We start from the raw sequence: 12185 nt of genomic DNA, 5'->3' as shown, positions 1-12185 counted from the left end.
GTACATTAATGATATATGCAAAGTGTCCAAGCTACTGAAATTAGTCCTGTTTGCGGATGATACAAACATCTTCTGCTCTGGAGACGATCTCGCTGAGCTTCTGAAGGATCTTACTGAGGAATTTATCAAATTAAAAAAGTGGTTTGATTACAACAAATTATCCCTAAACCTGGCCAAAACTAAAATTATGCTATTTCGATATGGTAAAAGAGATGTGCAGGTAAAAATGGAAATAGATGGGGTGGAAATTGAAAGAGTACACGAAATTAAATTTCTTGGAGTTATGATCGATGATCTAATCAGTTGGAAATCACACATAAAACTTGTTCAAACCAAATTGTCAAAAAGCATTGCAGTAATAAACAAAGCAAAGCAGGCTTTGGATCATAAATCACTCCACACTCTTTACTGTGCACTCGTTTCGCCATATCTAATGTACTGTGTCGAGGTCTGGGGGAACAACTACAAAACCTCATTAGCACCAGTAACTATCCTGCAGAAGAAAGCGATTCGTGTCATTCATAAGGTTGGATATTTGGACAATACTCATTCATTATTTCTACAGTCAAGAATAATGAAATTCACTGACATGGTGAAGTTTCAAACTGCTCAGGTAATGTACAAAGCAAAAAACAACAAACTCCCAAATAATATTCAAAAATTATTTAATGAAAGACAGCTTAGTTATAATTTGAGGGGGAAACTAAATTTTGACAGGTTCAGCATCCGAACAACCAGGAAAGGCTTTTGCATTTCAGTTTGTGGGGTAAAGCTGTGCAACAGTTTGAATATGGAGATCAAGCAATGTCCAAGCATGAAACAGTTTAAAAGAAGATACAAAGAGATGGTTTTCCAGAGTTACAGTAATGAAGGAGGGCTTTGACGTCTCATTACTTGTTAACATGACTAGTTAACTGTGTGATCAGCAGTGAGCTATTGGTCTTAAGGGTGGTGTCGCGTGCTGTGGTGGCTCGGCCTTCTGCTGTCTCCACAGTTGCTGTGGTGCTGGCAGTTGGAGTGGCTGACATTTTTAGTGTGTCAGTGAGTAGGAAACATGGGTATGTGAAGGATTGTATGTGTAAAATCCAATGTATGGATTTACAGGAAATATATTTGTACGTTGTGTGCATCTATGTGTACTGGTATGGTGTACAGATATGCAAGTGTTCGTGTGTACGGTTGTGTGTATGTGTATTGGTATGGAGTACAGAAATGCAAGTGTTGTACGCTTGTGTGTATCTATGTGTATCTGTATGGTGTACAGATACGCAAGTGTTGATACATACATTTGTTATCATGAAAATGAGAAATGAGTCTGAAGGAAACAGGTAGTTTTGAGTTTGAGTTTTGATTTTGATTTCTGACCCGTTAATATTGTTTAAAGAAGTGGGGTGGGATTGAACAAGTTTTTACTTCTTCCCACCCCTTTTCAAATATGTTGTAGCATCTTTTTATATAGAATGCTTGGCGGATGTTGTTGCATATTTGAAATAAATCATTCATTCATTCATATTCTCGCCTTTGCAAATTGCATTATGTCAGCACTTTGAAGTGGGCTATAGACCGAATTTCACATAAGTTCAGGCACTGGTTGATATGACCATATTAACCGGTGTGCTGACTACTTTTACACAAGGAACCATGTGATTTTACTGTATAGATTTAGAGAAAATGTCATTTGAAAAACGTACACATGCATATTCTCGCCTTTGCAATATTGCATTATGTCAGCACTTTGACATAAGTTCAGGCACTGACTGATATGACCATATTAACCGGTGTGCTGACTACTTTTACACAAGGAACCATGTGATTGTACTGTATAGATTTAGAGAAAATGTCATTTGAAAAACGTACACATGCATATTCTCGCCTTTGCAATATTGCATTATGTCAGCACTTTGAAGTGGGCTATAGACCGAATTTCACATAATTTCAGGCACTGACTGATATGACCATATTAACCGGTATGCTGACTACTTTTACAAAAGGAACCATGTGATTTTACTGTATAGATTTAGAGAAAATGTCATTCGAAAAACGTACACATGCATATTCTGCTGGCCAATGGAGTCGAATGTCCGCACTGGCGGCCAACTTGCCACAGTCAGCTGCTTACCCATAACACTGTGTTGGTGGTGGTACATGTACTTTTTAAACCATAACCACCTTGCTACATTTTCAAACGGTTTGTTTTGTTCTAAACGTCAGAGATGTAGTTACGGTGTAAGTACCATATTGGCTCGGCTACCAGATCGGCTCGGGGTCCATCGTCTGCTGATTACGTCACACAATACGCTATCTACAGCAATAAGGTCTTTTATGGCTTAAATTAAAGAGCCTGTAATGATCTTTCATTTTGAACATAGACCATTCCCAACCTATCTGTATGGATAGTTTTCTTCTAAAAACAAAACATCCCTCGGAATCATCTTGGCTGTTAAGATAAGCCGTCCGTGTTGCCAGATGGGCACATTTTCAGCCTGATTTGGCTACTTTGAATCACGTTAGGCTGAAAAAACGGGAATATGCCCAATCTGGCAACACAAACCGAAACTAGACAGACCTACTCGCGCTCACACATGTGCTCGCTGTGGTTGCTATGACGACAGCCAGAGCTACAGCACAAAACAGCCAATCACAACTGTCCCTTAGCAGCCAATCACAATGTAGCCTACGCCCATTCAAGCGTACAGCCAATGATATTGTGTAACGTAATCAGCAGACGACGGACCCCGAGCCGATCTGGTAGCCGAGCCAATATGGCACTTACAACGGCACTGCATATTTGATACTGATGAATAATTATGTTAGATTCTAAAAAAATTGAATAATGTTTTAAAATAGGTACAATATTATAACCACGTTAATAACGTTTGTAAGAAACCAAACCGTTTGTAAACCGGTTGAAAATGTAGCAAGTTATGGTTATTTAAAAAGTACATGTACCAATACCAACACAATGTTATGGGTGAGCAGCTGACTGGCAAGATGGCAGCAAGTGCGGACGTTCTAGACGCCGCCGTAAGACATCAGTGTTCTATATCTCTACACACGTAGGTGAAGGGTTTTATTTTGAAAACGTTGCGAGATACCACCCAAAGGCTGTTTAGAGTAAAGGCGCACGAAGATTTTGTGTGACGGCTGGCTTAACCGCGGATGAACGAATAGCGGCTCACTTGACCGCAGTCGAGAACTTTACTTCCTAGTTCCTACCACACATTTGTTCCTTCATCATGGTGCGTGAGAGAATAATTGCGGCTATTGCAGGACATCGTATTTGTCCGCGATTGCATAGCCAACGTGGTGTTATCATAGCCCGATCAGTACCTAAAAAACACATAGCAAGAATAAAGCATCCAGCATATGATTTCAACAATGTATGAGGGCATACGCAATCCGCATTACGCAACAGGGATGGTCGCACAGTGGAATGCTGATGGAAACAAGCGGACGAGCGGTGGGTGGAGATGTGCGCGCATTTCAGAAGCAGGGAGATGCGGCGGTATTCGTCGCGCGGTGCTGCGTGCGTGTGTGCGTGTGTGTTGCGCTAGACTGAGCGACGGCAGCAGAGAGAGCGCGTGGGAGCCTCTACGTTATCGCCAGAGAACTACAGTATAACCACGGGGAGGTCTGAGCAGCTCGAGCACTAGAACGCGATGTTTACGTCACGCACGTGGAGGTACGTCCTGTGATCGCCCCGTAAAGCGCGCGGTGATATTTTGTCTACGCATTAAAAGTTGGCGGAAGCGGTTGAGAGCCGTGTCTCAGTGTGTGCTCCGAGGCCGTAGCACCAAATTCTGGGCCCTGTACACAAGAGGTACTAATGGGTCCCTCCCGAATTCCCCCTACCAGCCCCCTGCGCAGAACTGTTGGGGGGGGGGGTGGAAGAACAATTGTTGACAGGGGGGGGCAAAAAGTTAGTATTGGCAAAACTGGTTGTAATTTTTTATTTTGAGACGGCAGGGGGTGTTGTCGCAGCTAAATGTAACTAATAAAGTAACTTGTAATATAACTTAGATACTTTTAAAGTCAAGTAATCAGTAAAGTAACTAGTAAGTTACTATTTTAAGGAGTAACTTGTAATCAGTAATCTGTTTACTTTTTCAAGGTAATTGGCAACACTGCAGTGGCAACAAATAGATTGTAAAAAGGCACACCACGTGAAGTTATTTTTTCGTTTTGGCAAGCAACCGTGTAATAAGAGGGATAGTGTGTAAACCATCGCCGGTCATTATCAAAAATAAGCCCCTTCAGGGCGAAGCAAAACACCTCCGCTGCGCGTCGGTGTCCTGTTCGCCCTGTCGGGGCTTATTTGCGTGACAATGACCGGCGTTCTATACATTATCCCTTACATATCCCGCTGCTGGGTGAGCATCAAATTGCTTTGGCATTCATTTTTAGATCAAACACAGCGTTAAGTATGCAATTTGTAGCATACTTAACTCTTGTCTATCGTCTGTGTAGAACTTAAGCAACGGCAGCATTATGAAACACAAACGTATGCTTCATTCTATTATTTACTCACTTGTTACTTTTTGTCTATGCTTTCTACATTTAGTTTAAAGTCAGAATTCTTCCACAATATTCTCCAAAGTGCAGCTTTGGGCCACTATGATATGTTTTGTATCAGCATTTGTGAGCGCCTAACATAATTTTGAATGCAAAAAAACAATCATCGCTATGTCTTTAGTTTTGGAATGGAAAAGGGCAGAATTGTAGTCAGCTCTATAGATACCTAAACATTTTAAGGCCGGTCATGTCTTGACAAACGCTTGGCTATGTCTCCCATCGCGCCATATAAACTGATCTATTGTATTTGTCTGTTTGTTTGTCAATCCAGGACTGGTGTTTTTGTGGGGGAGGGGCGGGGCGGCGGGGTGGGTGGGGTCGGGTTGACTCCCATGAAAGATGACGGAGGAAACCATGGTGATCGCCAAGTGGGACTACCACGCCCAGCAGGACCAGGAGCTGGACATCCGGAAGAGCGAACGGCTGCTGCTGCTGGACGACTCTAAGACGTGGTGGCTGGTTCGCAACGGAGCCAACGCGACGGGCTACGTGCCCTCCAACTACGTGGAGCGCAAGAACAGCCTGAAGAAAGGCTCGCTGGTCCGCAACATCAAGGACACGCTGGGTGAGACAAGCGGGCCTTTAAGCAGACTCTTTCCTGCTCTCAGGCGATTTTTGACTTCTAACTCTGTACTTGAGTCAAGGCTTAAAGGTGACATATTGTACAACCAGGTGTGAGAGTGATTAGCCATTACAAGCCGTTTTGAAAATCTGCCTCTTCTGACATCCTAGGTGCAGGCCCGGATTAACCCCTTAAGACACCCCCAGGGAGACTACACATGGAATTCCCCTATCCTTCAGCTTTACACAAAAAAATTAAAATTTACTGGCATAAAGGCCAGATTTACAAGGAATTATAGTACAGACTCAATACACATACTACAGAAAAATGTAGATCCAACCAAAAATCCTGAAACTGACTTACAGTGATAGAAATAATTGTAAATAGGCCTTACCTTTATAATTTCTTCCTCGATTTCTTGCTGGCAAAGTCGTTCAGTAAATCCTCGAAGTCCATTTGTTTTACCAGTTCAGATTCAATTCAAACATCAGGGAGAGGGCAGACAGACACTTCAGTCCCATCATTGTCCTTAGTTCGTTCTTGACCCGTTTCAGTTGAGAGAAGGATCTCTCGCCCTCGCAGTTGGTAACAGGCAGGGTTAGGAAAGGCCTGAGTGCAACAAACACGCCGGGGAAGGTTGTCTGTGTGCCATTTCTTCTGATGATTTGTAGCATCTCCTCAGCACAAAGTTTTTGAACTGAATAAGTCATTGCCAAAGTTGGTTTGTGCAAAATAAAGCTTCCGATTGATGCGACATATTAAATCGCGGCTATGTGTCGCAATTATTTTTCTTTTTTTAGCTTTCTTTTTGCGAAACCGCTTTGCTGATGCCTGTCCATTTTAGTTTTTTTTTAATATTTTAATATTTTAAGGGTCTAGTCATTGTCCTGATCATTTGGTGCCCCCCCATTGGCTCAATTTGGCTGGTGCCCCAGGCCGACTGTATATATGGATAATCCGGGCTTGCACAGGTGGGCATGTCTACTTAGCTGTGTGCTGGATGGATCAGTCGACCAGCCTACCCAGTGGACTGTAGCAAACGTTGTTCATCTATCCTTCACACATCTAGGTGGACACGCCCACTTGTGATGTCATAAGGGGCAGATTTTCAAAACGGCTTGTACGACTAATCACAATCACACCTGGTGGCATGTCATTGGACCTTTAGGCAGACTCTCTCCCGCTCTCAGGAGGTTTTTGACTTCTAACTGTGTTGTTTAGTCTAGGCTTAAAATCGAATGATGATACGAGAGCACACCTCCTTCAGTTTCCATCTTCAAATCCCTCCTAAAAACTAATTTATATTCCCTTGCGTTTAACTCCTTATAAGTTGTATAATGGTCTAGTGTGTCCTTTTTTGTGCTTTTGAATTGGTTTTCTTTTATTTTACTAGATAGTTGAATTATACAACACTTAGGTCAACTGTTAATGTTTTTAAAGGGCTCTAGAATAAACTTGAACCTCGCAAAACAGGTCTGGATGAGGCACTTTATATTGGCTGATCGCTCGGTAGCAGTGGTGGGTAGAGTACTGAAAATCTATACTCAAATAAAAGTACAATTACTTCCTTCGAAATCTTCTTGAGTAAAAGTAAATATTCCAATTTGAAAACCTACTTGAGTAAGAGTAAAAAGGTACTTTGTTATAAAGTTACTTAACATTTTTGTATTGGAGTGCTTGGATCAGTGAAAAAGACATAACGTGTATGAGTGAGTGAGTGAGTGAGAGAAAAAGATGCACTCTTAAAAAATTACGTAGAATACGTAAACAATACGTACAACAAAAAAAAAAATTTAATTTCAAACTAATTTACACTAAAAACTTATATTAATTTCAGCTCTGTGCATGTGACAAAAGGCAAGAGTTTTTTAGTAACACAACCAGGCTGGCTTGGTTAGCTGATTAGAAAATCAGGTTTGTCTTCACGCAATTGCAATCCAGCCTACGCATAGCATGCATGCACACTCACAGCCAGACACAACAACGACCAACAAGTTCTAGAGTGGTCTGCAGAATACAGAGCCTGTGTAACATAGTATCTTTAGAATTATATAAACTCTACGTGGACTGTCACCCCGCACCCCCTGCCGAAAATATCTTCCTGCGCGTCTGCATCCATGGCGTTTCTAGTCCTCAGTCCCAACGTAACGGTCGACTTGCAACAATTTTGCGACCTAGGGAGGGCGCGTCGTTAGCAGGCCCGCCTAAGTACTTCCGCTCATTTTGAATTTCCCTTCAGTACTAGGTTTGGGTCTGAGGTATGTTAGTGCGTTTTCTATGAAGGTATTATTGTAGCACGATTGAAACACTTGTTTCAAACGTCTCGTCTAGGCGGGGCTGTAAGCTGCTCAGGGCCACACCCCCACCCTCCACCTTCACCCGCCTCTAAAAAACGGCACGTTTGTGAAAAGCTCATTGTGGGACTGGCTCGTGGTGGCTGTAATTCTGCACCAAGGCTGAATTTCTTGAACGTCTTCAATAAATGTATTTAAGGGCCCACTAGACCTATATAAAGTAGCATGCCATGGGACCTTTAATGTCCGAGTAGAAGCCTGCAATCGCGGCTGTTTGCGGCTGTGTAGGATGATCTCCAGACTTCCCCAGCTGTGTGAACGATGGCAATGCGATCGCAATTTATATACCAGCAAAGTTGTATGTGTGTGTGTGTCTGTGCATTGCCCGAAGGATGTGCTTTAGATTGGGTAAAACCCTTTTTTTGGAAAGACTGCCCTTAGGCCTGAATCACATAAAGCTTGTCACCCTGAATATGCAACTATTTTGGTCTGTGCTGACCTTTTTGCTGGGATCGGATAAATCAAGTAGACTTTAGACCGCGGGACAGAGCTAGCAGGTGTTGGCTTGGAATGTAAACATCTGGATTTTTTTACACTGAGAGGGTATTCATACCCCATGTTGTGTGGAGCATCGTCTTGAGGGCGGTTAATGTTGATGGCTACATTCGAGACGGTTACGGTCTCCCTCACTTGTAGATTAACGGCATGGTGTATGGCACATTTCATATAACATTGCTTATTGTAGCGCTTACAATCAATGATGCTAACTAACAAAGAAAAAGGAATACAAAGTTGCTGTGGTCCGTAATCATGGGGTAAACAACTACCCCCTCCTTCTTGGAACTATACGCCAAATTGTGGTGTTTTTTTAAATCAAATAAAACACAAACCAAAGTACCAATCTGCTCTGCCTCCTTTACGTCTGATTACATTTGTGTTTATCGCTTAGTTGTATTTCTCTCTCTCTCTCACTTGTTCGTTCTCTCCTTCCCTTCCCTTTCTTGTTGCTCTCACTCCGCTTGTGTGTACGTCATGGCTGGACAGTGTCCCAATGCAATCACCAGTTGTCCCTATCTGTGGTGGAAGATCTGTAAGTAGAGTGAGCAAATTATTTTCTCATTTTTTCTCATCTACCAGATTGTTCCTTATACAAAACACTCTAGTGAGTGTGTGCAAAATCACTAAGAATAAATAAGGCCAAAACCTTCATGGTTTTGGCCTTATGTGGCCAGGCCTAGGTGTTAGGATTCATTCTTTGTACTGAAGATCCTTGTTTGAGCCAATCGGAGACACCGATCACAACGTGTTGCCATCTTTCACATGGTTATATTTAAAACAAAAAACATTATCGACCATAATGTATTCAATGATTCAGACTGTTAGTAGCCAGCTTTCCTTCAAACAATGCAGTCTTATCAGGAGGTACCCAAGAAACGAAATGTATTTGATCAGGACTGCATTGGCAGCCTGCAACACCAGGAAACCAAAGGATTTTTTTTTTTGCTAATAAGCACATAGCAGTGATGACCTACTTCCGAGTGACCTCTGACCTCAGAGAGCTACAAAGAAGCTCCACTTTGTCTCTGTTCACCGATTGCTCCTCTGATGTCGATGCACTTCTCAACTGTATTCCCAACATTATATACATAATGGTCACAGCTGTACAGTCCTTCATATGCGTCAGTTATGTGTTCTCTCATTGGTCAGAATGTTTTTTTGTGTCGCAGTGTTCAAAATAACAGATAGGACGTAACATCCATTCTCACCGAAATCAGGCGTTGCGACGAAAAGGACAGTTAAGCCATTTGTTTCAATGGGGTTGGGGGTAGTGTGTTAAAGCTGCGGCGAGGGAGATGGGGGGGCGGGGGGGGACAGGTGCGTTTGCGAAAAAGGATGCAGCCTGGTCTGTAGCAACAGTATCAACTTTTGGAGAAACGCAACCTGACACCACGATGGCCAATCACGTAGCACTATTAGTTGGTTTAAAATATTGCTTTGATGTCATCGCTCAAGTCGACTTATGGTGGCAGCACAAAAAAAGACCTTATTCATTTATTATTTAGTCATATGTGCTGGGGCTGGGGCTAAAAATATGAAATCAAATCTGGGGAATTCCACAGGGGACATGGAATCAGGAATGACACGGTTCCATGTACGGTAATTCATGGAATCGCATCCCGGTCGCTCCCATCTTTATCCATTTATATAGAGGATCAACCTGTCCCTCATGGGATTGAATTACGTGTGTGTGTGTGTGTGTGTGTGTGTGTGTGTGTGTGTGTGTGTGTGTGTGTGTGTGTGTGTGTGTGTGTGTGTGTGTGTGTGTGTGTGTGTGTGTGTGTGTGTGTGTGTGTGTGGGGGGTCTTTTGGATACACACAACACATTTTCTTCTTATAAGAACAAAGGCAGTTGCCAGGCCTGTGTACTCCCTCCACTAATCTGTGCTCCCTGAACTGTGAACAGGGAGATAATGTTATCGTGGCGGCCTCACCGTGGGACACAAAGTGTTTAGTGTTTTGACAAGCGAGCGGAGCCGTCACAGTCAGGCGGTTGAAATAGCGACGCACATCGAGTCACGAGTACAGAAGGAACGAGCCAAAGCCATGAAGCTAGCCGAAACACTCGGCCAGATGAGGTGTTGGGGAAAGGAGACAAAGTGGACGTTGATAAGGTTGCCGGTTTGAAGCTCCAAATTTGGGCATGTTATGCCGGCCACCTCTTGCACTGTCATCTCTACTGAAATACCTTTTTGCTGAGGGCCCTTGTTTTTATAACTCACACCCATGTTTAGTTTTAATTATATGGAGGTCAATGGATTATGCGGAAATATGAAAGAAACATACTGAAAATCGCAACGATAGTGGGAAAAGAATCGGGCCCAGGCCTATTTGGTGAGCCATGTATGCAACAGTTAAAACACTGGTTGTGCTGGGCACATCGCCGGGATCACCAGTGGAAGACCGTGGCTGTACTGGGGAGATCCCAGTGTTGCAGTGTATTATTACAAAGCTCCCATTGTCTCCCAATGAGAATGCTTTGGTTGTACTGGAAGGCCCTGTGTCCATAGTCGACAGACTGTGCGGGTCTTGTCACAGCGATGGGCATCGTTCAAGACCACGCACCGTTTATTGTGCGCTGCGCAAAATGTGAAACTTGACTGCTTTTTTGCACTGACCTTTTCGATCGCCGCTATGAGTTTGACAGAATGTCATGACAATGGAGACTGCTGCTGAGGGGCTTGGAGAAATGGCGTTTTGAATTTATCATTTGTTGTTCTATATTCAGTTGGTTATATTCAGTAGCGTTCAATTCTCTATCTACACTGCTAGGATGATCGTCTGTCTTATCTTTAGTCGGCACAATGGCATCGACGGTAAGGCCTCCCTGACGGTGAGACGGGACAGGTGCTTGCTGAACAAAGGCGAAACACAGATACATATCTATATATCTATAGATTGAACACCAGGTCAGCAACTGCACCGGCGTGTTTCCACCCATTGTTTATCAGCTTATTAATTTATTGCAGCATGCCTTGGAATAATCAGGGAATTAGTTGTTGCCTTTCACCCAGCTCCCAAACGTCCAAACCAGAACCTGTTGGTTAGAAAGCATCCCAACATTTCGCTTTTTTTATTGGTTGACTGCATTTTCATAATAATCCTATTGGCTGAGAGCCCAGCAGAGTCTTTTTGGAGTTATTTATTGGGGTGAGGGTTTAATTTGTTTTTGGTCTGTCAGGTGAGCGTTTCTCTACAGTGTTTTCTTTTCCTGTTAATCTCTCATAGTGCAAATGGAGCTGAGAATGGAGGCTGCTTTAATCCACTGTGGGCATTCAACCGGCTCCCTCCACCGTCTTATCCCTGAGCTTAATGTCTGAACGGGTGCAGTTATGTTAACGAAGGTGGAAGTGTTTTATTTGGCCGTCAGGGTTGTAATCCCCGCCCTGGATTTCAACCGTGTCACTCTGAGAAACTGTGATTGTGCAGGGCTCCATTCATATATCTCTTGTTTTTAATGAGTTCACTCTTTAATCATTTAGTCCTGTGGCAAAGAATAATAGCAAAACATCCATCGCTGTTGACCGGAGTACACAGTGAGATGCCACGCTTAATTTGGCTGACGAGCAGCCAAGATATGTTGGCGTTGGTCGGGAGAAAATCCAAAATCGGAACTAACACATTCAACCCAAACTTACTTTGTACTAAGTGTTGCTGCCTTAGTTTGCACACCACACTCGTTTTTCACGTGCCAAATGTTCTTCACAAACGTGTCCATTCGTCACAGCAACACTCTGATCGGTGAATCACAAATCACTGCTCCCGGTCCATAGCGCTGCAAATCCGCCTGTCTGAATTGTTTTTGCTCTACTTTATTGAGACTCTTTTTCACCCAATCAACCCTGTGACCAGGGGCGGACTGGGGGAAAAAAGTGGCCCGGGAGTTTCTGTCAGACCGGCCCACTCAATACACGGCGCGCGGCCCACTCAATACACGCCGCGTTGCCCACTCAATGGATCGCACGTATCGAACAGTCAGTGGCCTTCTGGGAAAAATACCCATACACTTAACATTATTTTGGATGATTACAAAGAAATTACATCATATATGTATGTTTGTTTTTTAATAACATTTGGATCCACCAATTTGCCTGGATGGACACATAAAATGATTATTGGCTATTGTAACACTCCAAGGTAGGTATAGTTTGCTAGATGAATATGCTTAACTCTTGGCTAGTATCAGATGGTTATACAAG

At 43.1% G+C, this 12185-nt stretch overlaps 1 protein-coding gene across 1 annotated transcript in view; it reads left to right on the top strand.

Annotated features, from left to right (window-relative positions):
- The window catches only part of LOC132456416 (cytoplasmic protein NCK2-like), a 41827-nt gene that overhangs the window by 19592 nt on the left and 10050 nt on the right, over positions 1 to 12185 (top strand). The window contains exon 2 of the mRNA XM_060050769.1: positions 4844 to 5137. Coding sequence (XP_059906752.1) covers positions 4912 to 5137 — 226 coding nt within the window. The 5' untranslated portion in view covers positions 4844 to 4911. The remainder of the gene's footprint in view (positions 1 to 4843; positions 5138 to 12185) is intronic.

This window comes from Gadus macrocephalus, chromosome 4 (genome assembly GCF_031168955.1).
Source record: "Gadus macrocephalus chromosome 4, ASM3116895v1".
Classification (NCBI taxonomy): Eukaryota; Metazoa; Chordata; class Actinopteri; order Gadiformes; family Gadidae; genus Gadus; species Gadus macrocephalus.
Note: the sequence above shows the minus strand (reverse complement) of the source record. Positions and strands in the feature narration are given on the sequence as shown.